The 22,366-nt window shown below is 44.1% G+C and overlaps 1 protein-coding gene across 1 annotated transcript in view; it reads right to left on the bottom strand.

Moving 5' to 3' along the window:
- The window catches only part of cmip (c-Maf inducing protein), a 43,043-nt gene extending 20,788 nt beyond the window's left edge, over positions 1-22,255 (bottom strand). The window contains exons 1-2 of the mRNA XM_084936536.1: positions 21,322-22,255; positions 1,097-1,222 (exon numbers count right to left, since the gene is read on the bottom strand). Of these exons, the coding sequence (XP_084792662.1) occupies positions 1,097-1,222; positions 21,322-21,645 (450 nt within the window). The 5' untranslated portion in view covers positions 21,646-22,255. The remainder of the gene's footprint in view (positions 1-1,096; positions 1,223-21,321) is intronic.
- Between the last annotated feature and the right edge of the window lie 111 nt (positions 22,256-22,366).

Below are 22,366 nucleotides of genomic sequence, written 5' to 3'. Positions count from 1 at the left end.
CTTGCTAATAATGAAACTAAATAAATGAAAATCAATGTGACGGGCACAAACAGAGTGATGCTATTCCAGCTTTAAGCATGGCTGCCTAATAAGAAGAAGGATCAATGACCTGATGACATTTTTTACCGTTCTGTTGTGTAACAACAACAGTGACCAGAGCACAGAGCAGAGAGTCTTGATCCAATTATCCACTGGACGCCACATAAGCCACCTCTAAATGTGGCTGCTGCCCACAGAGGTGTCGGCTCCCAGGTTTGTTCCACTGTAGCTGGTCTGGAGTCACCTGTGTCGCTTTATAGTCATTTTCTCTCATTGCGTTTGGGGCTTTTTGTAGTCATTTAGTGAAGTAAGCATTGTATTGATGTACAACTGTGATCAAGTTTAAACTTAACCTTTAAATAAGGATCTGTAGTAAGATAGGGCAGATCAGATTTGACAAACTGGCGTAACCAGATGTGGAAAGTGTGTTTTGACCGTGCGTTCCTGGAATGTGCAAATCAAGCCACAATGTTTTGATCTAGTTTCAGAAACTGTCTAGTTACAGATACGCTCCGAAGGAGACAAAGAGTTACGTTTTCATAAGACTTCAGCTGCATGGAGGACTTTGCTCTTAGTAATTTACTAATTGTGCTGAACACAAGAGGTTAAAATTATTAGAGCAACAATCAGTGCAACACTGAAAACATCCACTAACCTCTCTGGACAGCATTAACATTTGTGAGAACAGTTTTCTACATTTTCATTCTGTTGTCTTTGTTTTTAAAGTATTTATAAAGTTTGCGGTGCTTTTGCTGTTTGAAACCTATTTTAATATACACTCTGTACGTTTTTAAGACATGCAGGTCGGTAACTTGTTGTTAAGTCTGGTTAAATGTTTAGTTAGAAATATGAAGTGTATATCTACATGCTGACAACATCAACCTTGTTTCCAAATAAGTCTTTTTCTCACTTTTTGACCAATAAATCGTTCGGCCGACCTCGAAGCCCTCGGTGTGACGGATGGTTAACACGACCCTGCTCACAGCTCGCACATGCTACCAAAAACATAACCTCCCTGGCGGAGGTAAAAATAGTCGTAGTAATGATAATGAATTACCTGCAGCAGGACGGTGCCACCAGGGAAGCTGAGCTGGACGCAGTACTTTGGGGCATTGTCCCAAGAGAGGAGCTGCAGGTCCTCTATGGAGCTGTAGGGCAATGATGTCTCCATGTAACCGGTGGGCTGGGGAGGAGAGAGGGAAAGAGCAAGAGGATATTAGTCTGCCACTGTCTAACATTTACAGTACATATTGTATATTTAAACAAAGCAGGAGGAGAAAAAGGCATTTATTTTTTACTGGCAGTCAGCTGGAAAGACAAAAAGAAACATATCCCAGGCTAACCTGCCCTGGGTAAACACGAGGCCAAACAAAACCTCCAAATACAGCCGAGTGGTAAATGCTGTGAAAACAGTACACAGAGTAATCTTTATCAGCTGTGGTGACATTTGATTTAGTTCCAAGTAAACATTCACCGAATGCAAGAGCAAAGTGGAAAATCAATTTAGCAAAAGCCATTAATCACGCAAATACACAAACATCAGCCAGAAAGACACGACGGCGGAGCTTTAACTCAACGCGCATGCAGGAAAAGGCCCTTTGGTGCGATGGCAGAGCTCTGATCGCAGTGTCATCGCAGTGCACACGAGTAACACGCCACAACCCGTTTGCTAGTCTCAAAACGATTACAGAAACGCTGACAAATGACCACAAGTTTCCGGACTCAGGAACAGAAGAGTCTTCAGAGAAAGGGAGGCGGGGGGAGCCAAGCAGATAAAAATAACGAGGCTGAGAGAAAGCCACAAGGAAACCGAGCCTGTATATCTTCTAACCCGCAGGAGGAGCTTGAAGAGAAATGTTTAATGCCACTCTATAATAAGACGAGTGTCGGCCAGCACTGCAGAAACAGCAGCAAATGAATCATCAGCTGATTTCCCAGACGCCGGCGTCACTGCGTGATTTTCGACCAATTATTGTCGATGGCAAGATTAACTGTATATCCACACGAATGGCCCGAGTGGACGTCATCTGTAGTGGCTTTCTCTGCATTGCTCTGCTGGAATTATCATCCTTATTTTGCTTTTCATTTTTCTGAGGCCATTTTCCTTCAGAAAATTTGGAAAACACAGAGTGGAGAGGCAACATTTTCTCTCAGGGCGGCAGAGCGAGTGTGAAAAGTTTCACCGGGAGCAACTTCGCCACACATACAGGGCGTCCCGCTCTGAAAGCCATTTCTGTAATCTGTGAAACTGTACAGATTGAGTTTTTATGCCAGTGGTTAAACACAGATAACACATTACAACTTGCATTTTGGCTTTCTTGCGGTGACTTGATTGCAAAACACCGGGTTTGCAAAAACGTCATGAAGTTTGGTATCTAAAGAGAGAAGTGACTAAAGTGTCGTAGCTGACCTGCTTTATTTGGCGTGTTGCTGACTGAGAATGAAACTGGGAAAGAACCACAGCTGATCTGCTCCGTCAGACGTAGGTTTAATAATGCAGTAACCAGGTCTATGTATTAGTAGTAACAATGTAAATATAGTAGCACACATGTAACTGCCCACCTGACTGAGATGGGCTAAAGTTAAGGACACCCCCTCCTTTTTTTCCTGTTTATTGTATTAATAACATAAAAGTGCAGGCGGGCAGATACGGGAAGCTTAACTCGAGCCACCTTTTCTTCTTTTAAAGCACAAATAATGCAGCAGTTAAACTATTCAACCATAACTGAGAAACGCCACATAAACAGACAACGTTGGTGGGCAGTAGAAGCATTATTTATATTCATTTAATTTCAGCGCTCACTGGAAGACTAAATCTTCTACACGTTTCAGTTCAGGCCTCTGCGAGCGCCACATCTGCCCCTCAGATAATGTTTCTGATGAAATCCCAGGAAAATCTGCTCTTATCTGATTACAATAACACATGTTTTGGTATCAGTGTGCTCGTAACAACTTGTGACAAAGAAGCCTTTTCCGGATGTCATCAACCTCCCTGTAGTCATCTTTAGGCCTTTTTTGTCATCCTTTGATTTTCAGGTGAATTTGAACCATACGCCCAGGCCACTGTGAGACCTCCCATGATGCTCTGAGCGCTTTCACTCCGCCCCTCGTTCTTTTACAAAGCACTACTGCGTGTCGTCGTCTGGCTCCCCTATTCTCTTTCCTGCTTTGGTTCCAGTACAGGATCTTCCCGCCTGTTCATTTGGGTTCTGTCTCCAGTTGAAGTCTTTAAAGCACCTAAGGACGAGCGCTGCTGTGAACAGGCACAGTCTAAATAAAACGGACTGAACTGAGCTGAACATGTGTAGCTTTGTGGCGTTTGCAGCTGTTTTCACTCTTAATGTACGTGGGGCCTCTCTCGCTCTCTTTTTTTAGTGTTCCAGAGACATTTGTTAACAGTGACTTTAAAAGTATACAAGGCCCGTCCTTCCCTGCGTGTGCTTCCACACAGATAAACAGCACGTCTGCGGCTCCAGTAAACACAAACACATCTGAGCAGCTACACGAGAGCAGCAGCAGCAGACGCCTGGCGTCCCTCTGCAGCCCGCTCGGGCAGACAGGTGGTTCTCGTCCTTAATTGCGTCCATCTCTCTCTATAGAGCAAACAAACAGCTCCGCCAACCCCACCCTCGGTGAAGAACGTACATGCTATTCCTTTATTTACACCTCCCTCCACGACCGATGGGTGAGCTGGCTTCTCGGTGTAACCCCGCCTCCCCGCACACAGGATACCTGTTGTGCGCCTGCACCCGTGCGGGATTTTCATTACAGACGACGTCCACGGCAAATATTGGTTCTGGGCAAGATGTCTCATTTCCTCGGAAGAGTAAACCTCAGCCCCTGCCTCTGTCCATCCCTCCGCCTCTCCGTCTGCATGTCTCAAAGCTGCCAAATAGTGTTTGCGGTGGGTTTTTTGCACGCACATGACACACTAACAAGATGAACTGCAACATTAAGAGGAGAATATGAAGCCGGGAGCTAAAGGAGACGATAAATGCATTTCTGAATAGGCAGAGGGAGAGCAGAACGGAGACAAACAGAGGAGACTTCAATTTTCTGATAACCAGCCGAGGTTACCATAGATACTCCTTCCTGCACAAGAGCGAGCACTGATTGCCTCTCTCTACCCTTTCCACTTTCAGTCCTCCTCCTTCTTTTTTACGTCTTATTCCCAAACCTCTCCTTTTCTTTTTTTTTGTGGCTTATTCTGTCTCTTTCTGTTGTGCTTCTCATCACGGAGAAGGGCTGGAGGAGGCTACGGCTCCTCATCTCCTCTCCGCTCTGCTGTGTTGCTATAGAAACAAGAGGATGGAGATGTATGTTATGTTTTTTTGTTTCCAGAGAGAAGCAGACAGCGAGCAGTGATGGAAGGAGAACGGAGGAAATAAGACACAAAGAAAGAGACCGTGACGCATGAACTATATTTTACAGTAAAACGTTCGGCTCATCTGTGCTGATCACCTCTGCATCACTGGCAGGATTATGGACAGATTTCCATTCAAAACCACCAAAATGTAAATCAGTACACTTTAAACACCATTTGTAGCGATGCGCCTGTTTATTGGCTGACCATTGGTATCTGCTTTTGTCTTATTTACAGCCATCAACAAATCAGTAAACAAGATGACATCACCGTGGCAGCGGTTGATGCTGATCTGTTGTCTCCCATCAGTTTTGGCATCCAGTTCCTTGAGTTGGCGATGTTGACTCTGTCCTCATTTAAAAAGACTCCTGATCACGAAAAACAATTTGAACGGAAACTCGAGCAAACGGGTGTTTGGGGCCGAGAACGAGCAGAAAGGAATGTTTGAAGTGTCGCTCCAAACAAGACAAAAAGACAACAGGTGTCGCCACTCAGTCGAAACTTCCCCATCAGCACTGGGAAAGGAGGTGGAGGAGAAGTTAAAACCGGGAACAAAGATCGTTTTTCTCTCCAAAGATTTTTCCAGAAAGTCTTCTGTGCCGATGTATCATCGAAAACCAGAACGATCATACTTTTGCATTTCCATCCACGGCACCCGCTCGAGGTTACAAAACCAAGGCGGTGCACGACTGCGTGGCTGAAACGAGACCAAAGTGTGGCTTGTGACGGCGGATGTGGCGTCACTTTTGGCATGTGGCACTGTTCAGGAGTGCGGCAACGCCAGGTACAAGCTCTGCTGTAACAGCTGGCTATCGGCCACATTTTTACATCCCTAAAAATGTAACACTGTGGATATGAAATGATGCTCGCTAATGTGAAGAACCACATCTCTTTCCCACATTTCGGTATCGAGGCGTGGGTACATGCATGCGAGTACCAGGTAAGGAGGTGCTTTGCTCTCTTATATGACGACGTCATTAAATAACACATGATCTCAGTTTCTCCTCTGCAAGTATCCGTGCCAGCTCAAGTAAAGGCTCGAGTTAGCATGGAAGCGTTGGCTTTTCTGTGCATGCAACAGTATACATAAGCACAGGGTGTGGGGCGTTCCTTCTCCTTTACCTTTCAGGTGTGGTGTGACCTTGTGTCAGCATTTGTAAACCCTGACTCAGTCCTCTACAGCCCTGTCAGCTCGTCGATACACTGAGTAGAGTTTGCAAAGCGCCGCATGAAGGAGGAGTTTTCTGGGGGTTTTTTTAAACGGCGTGTCTGATGAGTCAAAGCAGGAAGCGCATCAGCAGCCAGAGAGAAAGACAAAGAAAGAGAAACCGGAGGAGGGTGACAGAGGAAGTTGCGGGCGACTCAAACAGCTGACTGAACGGGTGTGAGGAGTCACCTGGCAGGTGTTTCACAGGCCAGTGACAAAGGCCAGAGCACTGTAGCACATTCACCCCTGGAAGAACTATGAAAGCTAATGTGAGTCGTCAACTTGAGCAAATTAAATCCACAACTCAACAGGATATTAATACGTAACTTTATTTATTTTAAAAATGGAAATTATTTGCTCTTCTCAAAGGAAAAATTCTAGATAAAAACCTCAGATGCAAATTTAACGTCAACTAACATTATTTTTCCACACATCTACTTCCTCTTCCTGTTTTGCTCCTTTTACTTCCTCATCCAGCGATACTTTCCTCCTTCCTTTCTTTTATTTTTAGGGGCGATCGTGGCTCAAGAGTTGGGCGTTCGTCTTGTAATCGGAAGGTTGCCGGTTCGAGCCCCGGCTTCGACAGTCTCGGTCGTTGTGTCCTTGGGCAAGACACTTCACCTGTTGCCTACTGGTGGTGGTCAGAGGGCCCGGTGGCGCCAGTGTCCGGCAGCCTCGCCTCTGTCAGTGCGCCCCAGGGTGGCTGTGGCTACACTGTAGCTTGCTATCACCAGTGTGTGAATGTGTGTGTGAATGGGTGGATGATTGTGTATAGTGTAAAGCGCTTTGAGGTCCTTAGGACCAAGTAAAGCGCTATACAAATACAGACCATTTACCATTTATTTCCCCCCCTTCCTTCTCCTGCTTCTCCTACTTCCTTAAGCTTATTTCTCGCTTCCGTCCTTCAACTCTTTTTCCAGTTCTCCTCACTATTTGGTATTTTCCTCCCCTTTTAGTCCACAAATCCTCATGTTTTTCATTTGACATATTTCCTATTCATGCCCCCATCCTCTCACCATTTCCCCAATTTACTTCCTTCTCTCGTGTCTTGTTTCCCAACCTGTTTCCCCTTTCCTTGTTTTCATTTCCTAAAGCCTTCCCCGTCTCTTTGTTCCTTCACAAAGCCCTCTTCCTACACTTCCTTCACTTAACATCTCATTCTTTACTTTCTCTTTTCTTTCTTTTCTTTCCAACTTCACCCATCTTTAATTTCTCCTCCCTGACTGAAGACTTTTGTCCACTTCCTTTTACCTCGACCATCTTCTCCTTTTTCTTTTACAACTCTCCTTCAACATCCTCCACTGCTCCTTTCTCTCTGCCTTCATTTACGACACAATACATTTTTTCCAAATTTCATTCTCATCAGTTATTCATTTACTTTCTAATCCTTCTTCCTTTTCTTTCCTCTGCTTCCTCTTACTTTTTCTCTTCATTGGATTGGAACCATTTCCCCTCCTTTCACCACCTCCTTTTGATTCCTTTACCTTCTCCCTCTCCCCTTCCTCTTTTCACTTCATGTTTCTGCTGTTCCACGTAAGTCATATCGCTGAGCGTACTGAGAACAGATGAGGACAAACAGAGGATATAATGACGCAGGATGTCAGATATGTCACCGTATCTAGAAACACTGAGGAAACTGAGAGAAGTCTGGTTGGAGAAACTTTATTGGCGTCTTGCAGTCAACGCCATTTGGTGCACCACACACACTGACAACCGCAGCCCTCCTGCTGGAGACCGATAGCAAGAGGAAAAGCAGGCTTTGGAGGGCTGCACATTTCTTCCTGTTCCTGTCATCGTGCAAACATTACCCTTTCACATCCTGTGTTCCTGCGTGCTCTTATTTACCAATAACAGCCTTTCCCGAGCAGATGGACGTTCAGCGGCGACCCAGATTTGAGGGGCGGCTACGGTAACGGAGAGACCCCCGCTCAGCGTGACCAGCAGATTGATCACACGCTAACATAAACATGTCACGTGTTCTGTTTAGGGGCTTAGTCACACAGCAGAACTCGTGCAAAGCTGCTCGACTCAAAGCATTAGAGTCACTTCCCTCAACGATAAGCCGCTGCACTTCTCCATTTGCGAAGGAACGAGCAAACTGCAGCTCGTAAACACACCCGCGGCGCACTGTCAACAAGCCGGGCGGGCCGCCCCAGCGTTTGGTGCGCTGCGGCTTGACACGGTTCCAAGAAACGTTTAAAGTCAAGGAGCGCTTCGGCGTCGCTACAGCAAGAAACGAGGAACCCCCCCAGCAAAGAGTTAACGCGGGACCGTGCATGTGGGGAAACAGTGTGTGCACACAGCAGCACCAAACTCACCGAAGGTGTTAATATTTACACGTGTAGCTTAACGCTGCACTTGATTAATGCAACTCGCAGTGTTGCAGCAGAAAGAAGAGCAGAGCTTTGCATGTGCAGGGCTGAGGACGGAGACAGAGGGACGTCCACTTCCTGCTTCCAGCATCAAGACGAATCGCATTTAACAAACATGACTGATTCAAGTCGTCATAAATCTTCATCATTTATGTTAATTGTTTTATTTATATAGCAACAAATCCTGGTATTACATTACATATATATTTGCAGTCTTACAGGTATTTGATATCCTCTCAGTATACAATATACAAAAATTGCTAGTTTAAATAATTTCGAAGACCAAAAAGTCAAAGGAGGAATGTCAGTTTTCCAAAACAGCTACACAGGTTTTTACTGCCACATTTGTGCCCCTGAGGCTCGGCTAAAAGCACAAAATGGGTGTAAACATTCTCCACAAACCACAAGTTTTCTTAGAAAAAGAGAGAAAAACGAGCACATTCTCTTCTTTTTCTTCAGTAATATTTAAGTTTACAAGAACAGGAACGGGTTAGTGTCACTTTAAGTTTGGAGTATATGTTTAGAAGTTTTACAAGCCGTTCATTTTAGGACGGGACAGCGACCAGAACATCATCTGTTGCCACATTTTCAAATACAACCAGATAAAAATAGATCCTGGAAAGCTGTTTCTGATTTATTCCTCACCCTCATTCCTGCGCTAACAGTATGTGGAATGTGCTCAGCACACAAATGATATGATTAGCCTTTAATTTGAAAACTAAAGCGGTATTAGGGAGTGTGTTTAACACCAGCGAGACATCAGGATATGCTGACCAAAAAGCAGCAACAACTAAACAAACAGCACAGTAATAATGGGTGTAGCGGTTCCTGGCAGCCTGCAACGCCGTGAGCGGCTCGACTCCAGCTCCAAACGGAACGTTAACCCAAACAAAACTGTAAATCACACTCGAGAAGCTCACACGCACACGCACACGTTGCTGTGACTGTGGAGGAAGGTTGCTGTGGAAAACAGGCCTGCCGTGAGCTGTCGTTATTCCCCGCCGCAGCAGGTCGACGCTCGGTGTTGTGACACACAACAGACCTGAGCGCAGACACGCTGTTACATCAGACAGTGTGAAAAGCGTGGCTAAATATCCTTCTCCTGTTCAGGTATTTAATGGAAATACTGGAGCAGCAGAGCGAGCGATACGTCGGAGTGCAGATATGATCGCAGCACGGTTCACTGACAAGTTGTTTAGCAGGTAACATGCAAGACCTGCTTAACTGCACACACAGCAGCCCTGCGACAAACTGCAAACTTTCTATCATTGCACCTCGTTACCTGCTGGATGTAGCAGCTATTCCTCACACTAAAGAGTCTAAATACTTTTCATCCACTTTCTTCCGCCTACTCAAGTCAGGATCAGCTGGAGCCCATCCCAGCTGCCGTGGCGCAGGAGGCAGGGTGCACTCTTGTACAGGGCCGCTTTTCACATAATGCCATCTGTATGAATGCACAGGGCTTCACGTGGCACTGAAACTGTCCTGTAGCGACTTTGATTTCTGGCTGAATGTCAGTGCTAAAGCTCCGAAACTGCAGCAGCTTCAACCGTCACCCAGAGAGACCAATGAGTTTGTTGCTGGTTACGTTGTGGAGGAGATGCTACAGTGATCTCTGTAAAGTCAATACACTGAGGTAAATGTGCAGCAGGCTACACACCCTATGAACAAAACCAACGTGTGGAAGCCAAACTCAGAGGGCTGTTTATCTTCGGCAGTGCAGAAGTGCTCTGATGACTTCTTCGTCTCTGCAGGTAAAGCAGCAGTGTAACCGAATCCCTTTTTATGGCTCTAATCTAACATGGCAAGTAATGTAATATCATTAATGACGACAACAAAATAAACACTGATCAAACACATTAGAATTCCAGATTCCAGCCTAACACTTATCTGTAAATATCCTAACACACAGGATTTGAAGCTTCTTTTATGACCTTTTAATGACATCTGAAGACGTGCAGACAAACTGAGGAGTAACGTCATTTCGTATATAAATACGCAGCGATTTAACATCTCAGCCTGACAGTCTGTTCTGAACCAACACTCAAATTCACTTTAGCCTTCAAGGTTTTGTTCCTTTGGTGGTGTTTTTGTGTTTTAAGATTAGATTGCGATACTGCCCCTGACGTTGAGGCCATGGTTTCACTGCTCATTGTGGTCTGGTGATGAATGAGCTCAAGACGTCACCAGCAAGAAGGCCAGACAGTACATCAGGGGCATCGGGCATCGGTTCTGACCCCCCCAAACACTAAACCAAACTGCTGCAGTCACTTCCTGAATAAAAGCAGTGTTGAAATGCATTCGGCCCTCCACTTTTTTGTTTAAATATATGCTTTTTCAAATCAAGTTGCCATATATTGTTAAAGTGTAGCCAGTGATTTGTTTTTCTGACTCATCAGGTTTCAGGGCTGATTTTTTTCTTATATGAATAAAAATCTTTCATATCAGTGCAGATGATTCAACAACAGGAAAATGCTTGGTTGAAGCTTTGTAATTAATGTAGTATTAATTCAGAAATACGTACAGTACACAGCACCATCAATGCAACAAACACTACCGAGGTTTTCTTTTGCTTAGTCACTCATTTATTTCTGCTGAAGATGCTCCACCACGTGAACTACTTGATCCTGCGTATTCTAAGCATTTGGCGTTGACGGCACAATAACGGGATTTTTTGCCTCCTGCCATTCACAAATAAAAAGTAGGTTAAATAAATCTTGAACGCTACTTTAAATGTTTTCTAAATGTGCGTCACGTTTCCACGTCTCGGTCGAAACTTTGAACCGAGGTCTGCAAATTCTGTCATTAGACGGCGAGCGTGAGGCTCTGAATGGTCAGCTTTTTGTCACTCCAGCTGTTCACGTCCACAGCGGAGCATAATGTAAAGTAATGGCAGATGAGGTCAAAAGGAGGGCAGTGTGTTCGTTTTAAAGGCGTCACATGTGACTCCTGCTTCCCACACGGCACCGTAGGCCCAGTATTGTTTTCGTCAGCCTCCTCTTTGCCAGCTCGTCCTCCACATCTGCAGACGACACTCGTCGCTTCTATGAGTTTGACACAAACTTGTTAATGAGGTCACGTGACCTACAACTCGACGAACAAATGCTTGTTTGGTCGTCATTCTGTATGCATGCGTGCTTTTCTTACTGTTCTGGTTTCTGCAGCCAAAAACAACACAAAGCAGCAACAGCTGTTTAGAATGGAAAAACTGATTTTTTTCCTTTTCCTGGGCTTTTAACCAGACTTCTCACCAGTCATTTTATCTGATGTTGGCTCCAAATAGCTAGGGTCACTGCTGACGGTAAAATACTGCAATCTTAATGCACTCCAGAGTTTTTTTTCCCCCTCATTAAAAACACATGCTTGTTTTTACATTACTCTTTTTTTTTAATTTAGCCAGAGAACACTGTACGAGCGAGGTAAAGAGATGCAGAGAGTAAACTCAGAGGCAGTTTATTAATCAAAGAAATGACTGGCTTGTCTCTGGTTAGTCTATCAATCTGCCTATTGGTCCGTATCAATACATTTAGCCGTTTTACTGTCTTGTTTTATTAGATACAGCACAAGGAATCCAGGCTACAAAGCACAAACTCTGCATCAGCACCTTCACACAAACGACCCACGACCAGGGACGGACGGATACGTTGGCTGATTTCATCTCAGTGTGGGAGTCTTTACTGCATGCTCCTGGCATTTACCGTCACATTGAATCCACTTTTCCCTGCTGTTACTATGTTCCACACACACGTGAAGCTGGAGACAGACGAAGTTAAAAAACAACCAGTGCATTAAATCACACGACCATTTAAGAGAGGATGAAGTCGATGAAAATGTCATCTGAACTTTTCTTTTTCAAATTTTGGGCAGTTGAAAAGAAAAAATACTGCTGGGGTAGCAGAAACAGCTCCAACCTGCTGACTCTTTGGTGTTAGCCTCTTCAGTGTTACATTAGTCCTCAGTCACGCAGGGATCTGGTTAGGGCTGCCACGATTAGTGGACTAGTCACGATTACGTCGACTATCAGAATCGTCGATGACTGATTTAATAGTCGACGCGTCGTTTGAAGCTTTGTAAGATCACGAAAGACGCAGGAATAAGTAGTAGGATTTAAGAGTGTAATAACGGACTGAAACAGAAGATGGCAGCACTGCATGTACAAGGATGCCAGCTGCCGTTAAACCCCGAAGAAGAAGAAGCTGTGTCCCAGAATTCATAGCGCGGCCCAGCTCAGTTTCCAACAATGGCGGCAGCTAGTTAGTTTTAATATTACTTTTATTATTCTTTCTGGGTCACAAAATAAACGTTTAACATATTTTCAGGCGAGAATGTAGCTGTGTAAACCTCAAATATCTGCTCAGTTTATCAAGACACCACATATTTTTAAAAGCGCTCCGACGTTTCCAGAGACGTCTGTTACCCACTAGCTCGATAGTTAGCCGGGGGCAAGGCTCACTAGAGCCGTGAGAACACCGGACTCCGGCAAATCGTTTTCAAACCCACCGCCGTCTTTCGCTACTCAGGTTAAACATATATAAGTCACTTAGATAACTTAAAAATGTTATTGTTTGGCTTTTTTCAGTGTTTTATTTGTTCCTGAGTAAATCGGTTTGGCTGAGATTAAATTATAGTTTTTACACAGCTGAATAAACATCAAGCAGACAGCTGATTATCAGAAGTGTGAGATGCTCGAGAATTTACTCCGGTGTCCTGTTATATTTTAGATAGCAAGGAGTTTATTAAACTTCACCGAAACAATCTGCAAATTTCATTAAAATTTAATAAACTATCATCTTGTCTTTATTTTTAGTTAGCACAGACCTTAAACACTTAAAGCTGTAAGCTAATGATAGTTATATAAGAGCAGATGCTGCTGGTGCAATAAGCTGTAGTTTTACGTCCAATGGATGATGATCTGATTAGTCGACTAATCGCAAAAATAATCGGTGACTAGTCGACTATCAAAATAATCGTTTGTGGCAGCCCTACATCTGGTCCAGCCACCGCCCCCTGTTGGAAAAATGCACATTCCCTATCCGGTTGGGGAGTGGTTGCTAGAGCTCGCTAGCAACCAGTGTTGCCAACTTAGCGACTATATTTAGCGAGTTTTCAGACCCCCTTAGCAAATTTTTTTCTAAAAAGTGACTAGCGACAAATCTGGCGACTTTTGCTGGTGTTACTGGAGACTTATAACGACTTTTTGACGTGAAAGCAAGTATCGCTCTCACACTCAACAAGCACGGGTGCTGTCGTGGGCACCTCGCCCATACCAAAGCGCTCACAGGCAGCAGATAGTCCTCAGGCAGCAGTCCCCCCCAGTTGCCATCAGAGTTCACCCCTACACGTTCAAACCGCTAATGAATGGTGCATTAGCGAAGCCGCTGCTCCCGCGCTGATTGTAATGCAGGGTGGGAGCAGCAGTACATGTACAGTTTTCTTTGTCTAAAATAAATCAACTCCATCTTGTACATCCGATTTCAACTAACGCTGTTCTGGTGAGGTTTGCTATGACCATTTTGATTGTTAATGTAGTTTGTTAACAACGTTATGGTTAAAAATAGTCTTCTTTCACTGTTACTTTTTGTGGATCAAAAGTTTTAAAACTACTTAAAAAGACACTCAAAAAAGAAACTCCGCCAGAGTGCCTATTTCGGGTCACCAATTATGCAAATTAGGCGATGAGGTCATGTAGCGACTTCTACCGACTTTTAGGACAGCCAATAGCGATTTTCCTTACCGAGGAGTTGGCAAAACTGCTAGCAACTGATGCTGCACTGAGAACCTCGTCACAATGGTTTTGGCCACCAGCAGCATTCATGGTCTGGTTGTAAACTTGGGTAAACTACTCAAACAGCGCTACGGGGAAAAGTGTGATGGAAACGTGTTAATGACAAACTTAGGCTGAGGAAAACTTGACTAAAATGTTGACAACTCAGTGAGTTAACTTTAAGACACCTGCTACACAAAGCTATGCTAGTACGAAAAGAATAACAGCATAACATGAACAATCCATTAGCTCTTGTTTGCTATCTTGTGACACATTTGTGCATCAGCCACTAAATCATGCAAACGATTAGACAATGCGCTGCTGTGTGACATCAGAGAAAGCTTAAAATGCAAACAGGCGGGGGGATGTAAATTTCAGTTGAGGTGGAAAACAACAAGTTTCACAGCGTTCGGCTACAGAAAAGCACTGTGTGCAACTTCCCACTGCCCGAACTGACTACAGCTTCTTTTTTTTTTCCCCCAGCTGGCTTAAAAACAGCCCACAGTTTTCCTGAAAGACACGACTAAAAACAATAGAGAATAACTGCTGCTTGGCTGCAGTCTCCATTCCTTTTTTCCCCCTCCTGACAAACTCTGTCGTTTGGTTTTCTCTGTTTTCCTTCACTTTATCCATCACTCGCTGACACACATAACAAGGCAGAATAAGGGGAACGAGTCCAATTCCAATCCATTCTAAATATCATAAATCAATATGGCAGGGAGCACCATCATTCCTGACTCCAAGTCAGATCTTTGCCTAATGGCTGCATTGTTCAAACACAGACTTGGAGGATCCATTTTTTAAAGTATGAACACGTATGGTGGCCTGTCAGGGAGGTCTGCTCAGGGACTCTCTTGGCATTTTGTATTAACAGAACTGCAAAAACAAGATCCTTCTGCTTTTGGGAGCAAAACATGTGACCAGCTGATCTGGATGTATACTTTTATCCTCTACTCTCCTGCACGAGCTTTCTTCACCACCTTCAGAGTAAAAGCTTCAGGATTGGCAGCGGTCACGTAGTTAGCAGCGTCACCGCACAGCAAAAAGGATCTGGGCCCAAAACTGCCGGCCAGCTGGAGGCCTTGCTGTGTGGAGTTAACATGTCCCAGTGCCTCGGTGGCTTCTCTAAAAGTACTCCAGCTTCCTGCCACAGACCAAACACGGACTTCTTAGGTTAATCGCCGGTTCTAAATTGGACACAGCTGTAGATGCAAGCCAGGTGTAGAGCTTAAAGAGGGTAGGATATGTTGCTGCGTGAAAAGGAGTGCAAAACTTTTAAACTTTTAAGGAAAAATCCAATTAAAAGTTCAGGATTTTCAGTCCTGCAGGTCAAGACTGCGTCTGGATGTAATCAAATCTATCACTGCAGAAGCATCTCTGAAAACAGGGGCACATTTAAAATGGTTCAAGATATCACTTTTGAGGCTAGAGCAGAGTTTCCTGTCTTTGTACAAATCATAACCAATCAGCTGCTGCTTAGACCTACTTTAGCGATGGTGGAGATAGGTGGCTTGGCGTTGAGGCCTGCTCTATGAAGTTGAATGACGCATTAAGCAACCACATCAGGAAGTCTAGCTGACTTTTCTTTCCTTTTTTTAAAGAAACTAGGGGAGTTCTAACAGCTGGGCTGAAACTAAAAGCATCAGTGATGTGACACTTTTAAAAACAATTTCTGTCCTGAAAATGAAAACTAGAATACTATGAACGCATATTTTTTCAATGTGTAATCAGCAGCTAATTGCTGTTTTCTAATTAGTGAAATGTAATCATGGTTACCGTTAAACTTTCACACTGTAAAATGGATCTGAGTGCAGCAGAATAGGTCCTCTTTAGGAGTTTTTGAATTGGGCTTGCTTCACTCATGGAGGTGAATCATTTATATTGTCAGTGTAAAGCTACAGCAGGTCCTAATACTTCTTAACTGTGAGCCTGACTCTGTGATAAGAGCTCTGTTAGCATCTCACTAACAGCTGCTGAGCTGCATACCCACAGCTCCGTGCAGTGCAGTTGTGTCGTCGAGGATCAGTTTGATCTACGTCTTCTTTAAAGATGCAGCTCTGCGCCGTTTCTTCTGTGCTCCCTCGAGTGTGAAACTTTCACGCCTCCCACTCGTCTCACACGTGACACTGCTGGACACCTCGGCGTGAGGGAGTTAGGTGTTACAACTCAAAGTTAATCCGAAGTGTAACACGTTCAGCAAGGTGACAATAACACACGGGCTCATCCACACAGTGACTGAGAATAACAGGCACGTGTTTTCATTAATATGAAACCTGTTTGTGCGACTTCAGCCGCTCACACTAGAGAAACAGGACGTCCCTCAGGTCTGCCTCTGTCATTTTGTCTGTTCTTCAGACACTTAAAAATGACTAAAAATGTCATTTACAACATTTTTGGTCATCTTTTGCAGTCTTTTTGAGGCTGTGGTCATTTTTCATCTTTTACTGTCCTTTTTGCTCTTTTGTTGCGTGTTCGTGCAGTCATTTTGAGCGCATTTGTGTTCATTTTCCATCTTTTGTTGTTGCTTTTTCTCGTTCCATCAAGGAAACATCGTCTCCAACGCTCCGACTCAATCAGTCCAGCACAATGCTGTGAAAAAATAAAGTTCCATGTAACCAGTTTATCTGTTCTAAAAGTGACATCGTGGGTCACACCAACGCACACCAAGATAGATCAGCGATGTTGCTTCTTGCTAAATATTTCACCTATAAGGACATGCGAGATAGCGATTCTTAAATGCCAAGTTCAACCTCACCATCTAAAATGAACCCAAAATAATCAGGTTCCTTTCATCTCTCGCCTTTTGTGAGCGAGAAGTGATATAGGAAGTGCTTTCCTGCACTTTGCAGCCTTCTTACATAAATGTGATGTAGGTTATGCTTCTGAGCACAGCCGTGGCAGGATGGTCTGTCGAAGCAAGGAATGAAAAGTGAGTCACAACCCTCCCTCCTGCTACTCAGCGAGAGACAGAAAAAGCATTTAACAGATGAGTGAAAGCCTAAGCGACTGCAACTGTCTACACTTGTGTACGCATGAGAAGGATTTTAGAAAAATGGCAACCACTTTAATTTAATTCAGGTGAAACCCTCTTGGCAGCGGCGCTCAGTTTCACAGAGCTTTTTGTCCTCACAATCATCTCGGTTATTTGCAGAGCGTGGGGATGTTGTTGGAGACGCAGAGTCGACGCTCTGTGGAAGCGGCCCTGCTGGAAGAGCGCAGAGCAAATGGGTCAGCATTGTTCGTCGGCCCACATACCGGCTCCGCTTGACGCTGGGCACAAAAACTCCACTGAGGACGTGCACATTCACGCTCCCGGCCTGAATAAAACCCTGTTTGCTCAGATTTCAGCCTCTACGGGGGCAAAGAATAGGAGACGGCTCGCAGGCGCACCGCTGCTGCATGAGGATTTCTGAATAAACGCCACATGTGACATAATTCAAAGCAGCATTAACGTCACACGGTAGATTTCCTGAAACGAAGCAGGCTAACAGACATTTTGTGATAAATGACACCACTTGGTATTTGCGGTATGGTAAGAAAATATGCAGTGCTGAGTGCAGGGCTGTTTGTTGCTGAGCGATTTACAGGATAACATATGAGACATCAGCCAATAAGCTTCTAATATGTCATATTAAAACAGACGACACAGCATGCAGTCAGGAGGTTTGTCAGAGCAGGACAGAAATGTCCAAAATGAACCGACTTCTAGTTTGCAGTTTTAAAAGATTCAATCAGAAAATTATTGTTTTTTAATGCTTTTGAAAATAAAACTAAAAAGATTGCATGAAAAGGTGGAGGCTTAACTGATACCTGCAGGTTGTTTTTGCATTCTCAGCTGCAATAGTTTCACGACTAGTGTTCACAAAGCATGAGGGTCACAGACAATGACAATGACAATGACCCCTCAGTGTGGTTATTTTTAATCAGTATTCTGACGCATATCCAGACCCACCCAAGCAGAGATGCCCAGACCTCCTCCAGCTCCTCTGGGGTGGACACTGAGGTGTTCCCAAGCCAGCTGAGGGACACCTCTCCAGCGTGTCCCGGGTCTCCTCCCAGCTACACGTGCCCACAACACCTCACCTACGAGGCCTCCAGGAGGCATCTTAGTCTGATGCCTCTGCTTGATCCCTCCGATATGATAACAATACATGGACTGAACCCATTTACGCACATCCATATAGGCACTTCTTTTCTCCATCTAACTGCTTACTGTCTAACATTCAGACTCCAATCAATGCATCAAGAGCAACTCGGGGTTCATTTTCTTGCCCAGGGATACTTTGCCACGTACACTAGAGCAACCAAGGAATTGGCTCACCAATCCTGCGATTAGTAGATGACCTGCTCTACCTGCTGAGCCACAGCCAGGCCACTATGGAGCACCTGAAAGGCCGAGCTCCTCACCCCATCTGTAAGGCTGAGCCCAGACACCCTTCAGAAGAAGTTCATAATAAAGTCGTCTGGTCACTGCCCAGAGTTCAAAGACATCCTTATAGGTCTGTCATAGACTGGTTAGCAAAACCTTTTCAAACACCATTTTGTACTTTACAGAGTGTACTACACATTTATAAAAACCGTTACAGTTTTTCATTTTCAAATATTTTTTAATTTCAAGTGTTGTTTAAATGTCTTTGTTATCTTTAAATTAATATATACAAGATATTGGATAATATGTAAGAAATGAGGACGTATTAGAATACAAACACAATACTTTGTTGAGGTGAACGTCACACAGCCGTGCGGTCATACACATGCACCGATTCTTCTTCATGTTTGTTAAAATGGTAAATGGCCTGTATTTGTATAGCGCTTTTCTAGTCCCTAAGGACCCCAAAGCGCTTTACACATCCAGTCATCCACCCATCCACGCACACATTCACACACTGGTGATGGCAGCTACATTGTAGCCACAGCCAACCTGGGGCGCACTGACAGAGGCGCCCCAGGTTTGTTGTAACTTTACATTTTGCAAAGTCAAAAACCAAAGAAATTTCCTGCAGTTTTACAAGTATATAATATTGTTTGTTCACTTTTTCTAAAGTGTAGTTTTTTACTTTTATGTTTCCCAGTTAGTTTTAGTTTACTTTCAATTAAAGATAATAACCTACCCACCTCCTCAAATTGAAATAAACAATTAAAAAACAATAAATCATATGACACTGAGATAATAAATCCCCCCCCCCCCCCCCCCACACACACACACACCTCCCAGCTACTAAATTATAGTTTATACAATTACTTCAAATTGCAAACATTTTCTGAAGTTATCAGCAGATTTTAAAGAAACATCTGCTGTGGCTTTACATCCAAAATACCAACAAAATATCAATTTAAATTAAAATAATTCAAGTGAGGCCAATATAGCAGCGCTCTATCAGTATCTGCATTTATAACAGCTGATAAATGAAAATGTAAAAAGTAAAGAAGAGATGAAAGAAACACCCTTCAGCCATGTTGTAAGTGTTGATGTTACATCTTTTGCCCACCAGGGGGCACTCTGCAACTTCCCTGTCAGGAACAGAGGGAAGTTTATGTGACAATAAAATTGTTTTTTTTAACTGCATTGATCAAAATATCTTAATTACTGGTAAATATCTGCACATAACAAACGTTGGGAAAATGTGTTCGCGATTTGTGTCTTGCAAAGAAAAGAAAAGGACAACGTATCATTTCATCATCATACATCAGTATCGTTCTTACAAATCTTGTATTTGAGGCTACAATGAATAAATAATAATAATAATAATAATTACAAAAAAAAATATGGGATGTATTTTTGTGTAATCCCACTTCGAACCACAAGATGGCACTGGGTATTTAACCTGGCACACCGTTAAGGACATATTCATATTGGTGCCCTGGAAAGGGGCAACTCTGATGTTAACAGTAACGTGGTAACTTTGAATTAACTGCAATAATTGCTTTTGCAGAGGCTGGTTACACAAATAACTACGGAGTCGTTATCAAAAGAGCTGCACGTTATTTTTCTATTAATCAGCTAGTTTCATGATACCTCATCCTGTAAATGAAAACACTTGCATATAACCCCTGATTCCTCACACATATCTCAGGGTGTCACGGACTTGCTGTGTTACGCCCATGAGATAATGCATAAAGGCGACCAACAATCAGTGTAAGGCAAAAGTTGAGCCGTGATACACACACACACACACACACACACACACACACACACATACACACATATATATATATATACATATATATATATATATACATATATATATATATATACATATATATATATATATATATATATACATATATATATATACATATATATATATATATACATATATATATATACATATATATATATATATATATACATATATACATATATATACATATATATATATACATATATATATATATATATACATATATACATATATATATATATATATATATATATATACATATATATATATATATATATATATATATATACATTTTCCCTGAAAGCTCTACGATTTCTCGAATGTGATATTTTACATGAATTCAGAAAGTCATCAACTATATCGGAAAGTCTTTTCTGAAATAATAACAGCTGCCAAGGTGTTGCACACTGCAGCAAGCAGTTCTGCAAACTCCTCCAGCGTGGGTGTGATAGGCAGACGTCCAAAGGGCCTTTAACAAGGTGTGCTGATAAAACACGCTTTGAGGAAAATGTCACGAGATAATAACAACAGAAGGGGGAAATCACAGGGTTTAATTGTTCTGCTAACAATTACAACTGATCCCTACTGACGCGGGTCCTGTTGCAGTTAATGCTGTAATTACAGAGTGTGTGATTCCTCCAGGCTCTTCAGCTCCTAAAATAATGGCCATGTTGTTTCTTTTGAAAGGGGGAAGCTGCTGGATTTCCTCCTTTATGTCTACTGGTTAAACAATCCCATTAGATCCCATCCAGGTCTGTTTTCATTGGCTCAATCAGCTGCTTACCAGGACCTATAGGCCTGCACATCCGCAGAGGAAAGAGCCTCCATGTGATCACATGACCAAAGAGATGTCACCTCGTCAGAGCATCCTCTTTCTCTTGGCCTCCCTCTGACAGACAGGAAGCAGCAGCGCTTTGTTTGGTCAGGTTGCTGGAGTAGACCTTCAGCTGGTTTCATGTTACACACCTAAAGCCTAAACCCCCCTCCCCCACAGATGGCTTTTATTCCAACACATTAAAGGAAGAAGATCTTAGCTGTTAATATTTAAAACCCAAACGCAACAACCCCTCCCGGAGTCAAAGGACGAGCTCAAAGCGAGAGAGAGGCACCTGGGAAGCCGGCAGGGTCGCCGGGAAGGTGAGGAGAAGTGATGGAGGCGTGGCGGGGAGGGGTTCCAGATTAGGAGCAGGAGAGAAAGCAGTGACAGGCTGCCTTCTTCCAACTGCGTCAACAGCAGACTGTGCGTAATCTGGGTGCGCGTTCAGACACGAAAAGGCAAACAGCAAAACTGGAATGTGAAACGCAGCATATTATGAGGAAAGTGTGTGTGTGTGTGTGTGTGTGTGTGTGTGAGTGTGAGTGTGTGAGAGAGAGAGAGCCGGAAGGTTTCTTACCGTGGCCGAGGTCAGGCTGCTGTCCGCGAGCGTGAGGTGATGCGGCTCCCATCTCCGCAGGAACTTGGAGGTGAGGATCTTGCTGAGGAAGGTGCGGGGGTGTTTGACCACGCACACCTGGATGTCCCCCTCATGGAGCAGCTTGTATCGCATCCCGCTGCTGCTGCAGTGATGCAGGGACCTCTTGCACGGCCCCGCGCCCAGCTTCGTGTTGTTATTGCTCTCCGACATGTCCGCCAGCAGAGGCTTGTTCTCCTCGCACTGGTAGAACTGATTGTTGTGCGGCTCGCTGCCTTCAACGCCGCCGCCGCTGGTGAAATCCATAGTTGTCTGTAATCCAACAGTTTCTGCTCTCAAGGAGGGGAGAGTGAGCGCGTCGCCACGACACGACAATCCGACATGAATATGTAAAAAACCAATAATAATATTTTTTTTTTTTTTTAAATGAGGTCGTTCAGATCGAGCTTGGGGGTGGGGGTGAGGGGGGGTACCTACCTACCAACCAACTGCTACAACACGACCTCGGTTACTGTAGACAGGCGCAGAAACGCCACCGATCAGTGTCTCAAGGCAGGAGATCCAGATGTGGGGAGATTTTCGTGACACACTGCAAATAATCCACCATTTTCCTCCCCGCACAATGCCCCATAAATTGTCTCCACGGTGCGCGTCTCGCCTCCCCCTCCACCACCGCCACCAACGAGCTACTCAATATGTTAGGGCCATGGCCTTATCCATTCCGTCCGCCCTGGCTCCAAACGCAATAATCCACAGCGAGAAACGTGCGGGATTCACGAGAAAACGGGACGAGTATCCAATGGCGGCGACCGTGGGCTCCTCCGTGGGATTTTGTGGTCATTACAAGCTCACTGGCACGGTTTCCTTTTATTCAGTCTTTTCCCCCTATCTTGGTGTAAAGCAGCCAGCACTCTCCGGCAGCGCCGAGCCGATTGGTCCTCGCTCGTTCATGTGACACCGGACTGACGTCAATGGGGAGGTGAGCGGATGAGCCGTGTGTCTTTTGCGCTTGAGTGTCTGCCGAGGG

This window comes from Perissodus microlepis, chromosome 7 (assembly GCF_051167445.1).
Source record: "Perissodus microlepis isolate ML-2025 ecotype Zambia chromosome 7, ASM5116744v1, whole genome shotgun sequence".
In the NCBI taxonomy this organism is placed as follows: Eukaryota; Metazoa; Chordata; class Actinopteri; order Cichliformes; family Cichlidae; genus Perissodus; species Perissodus microlepis.
Note: the sequence above shows the minus strand (reverse complement) of the source record. Positions and strands in the feature narration are given on the sequence as shown.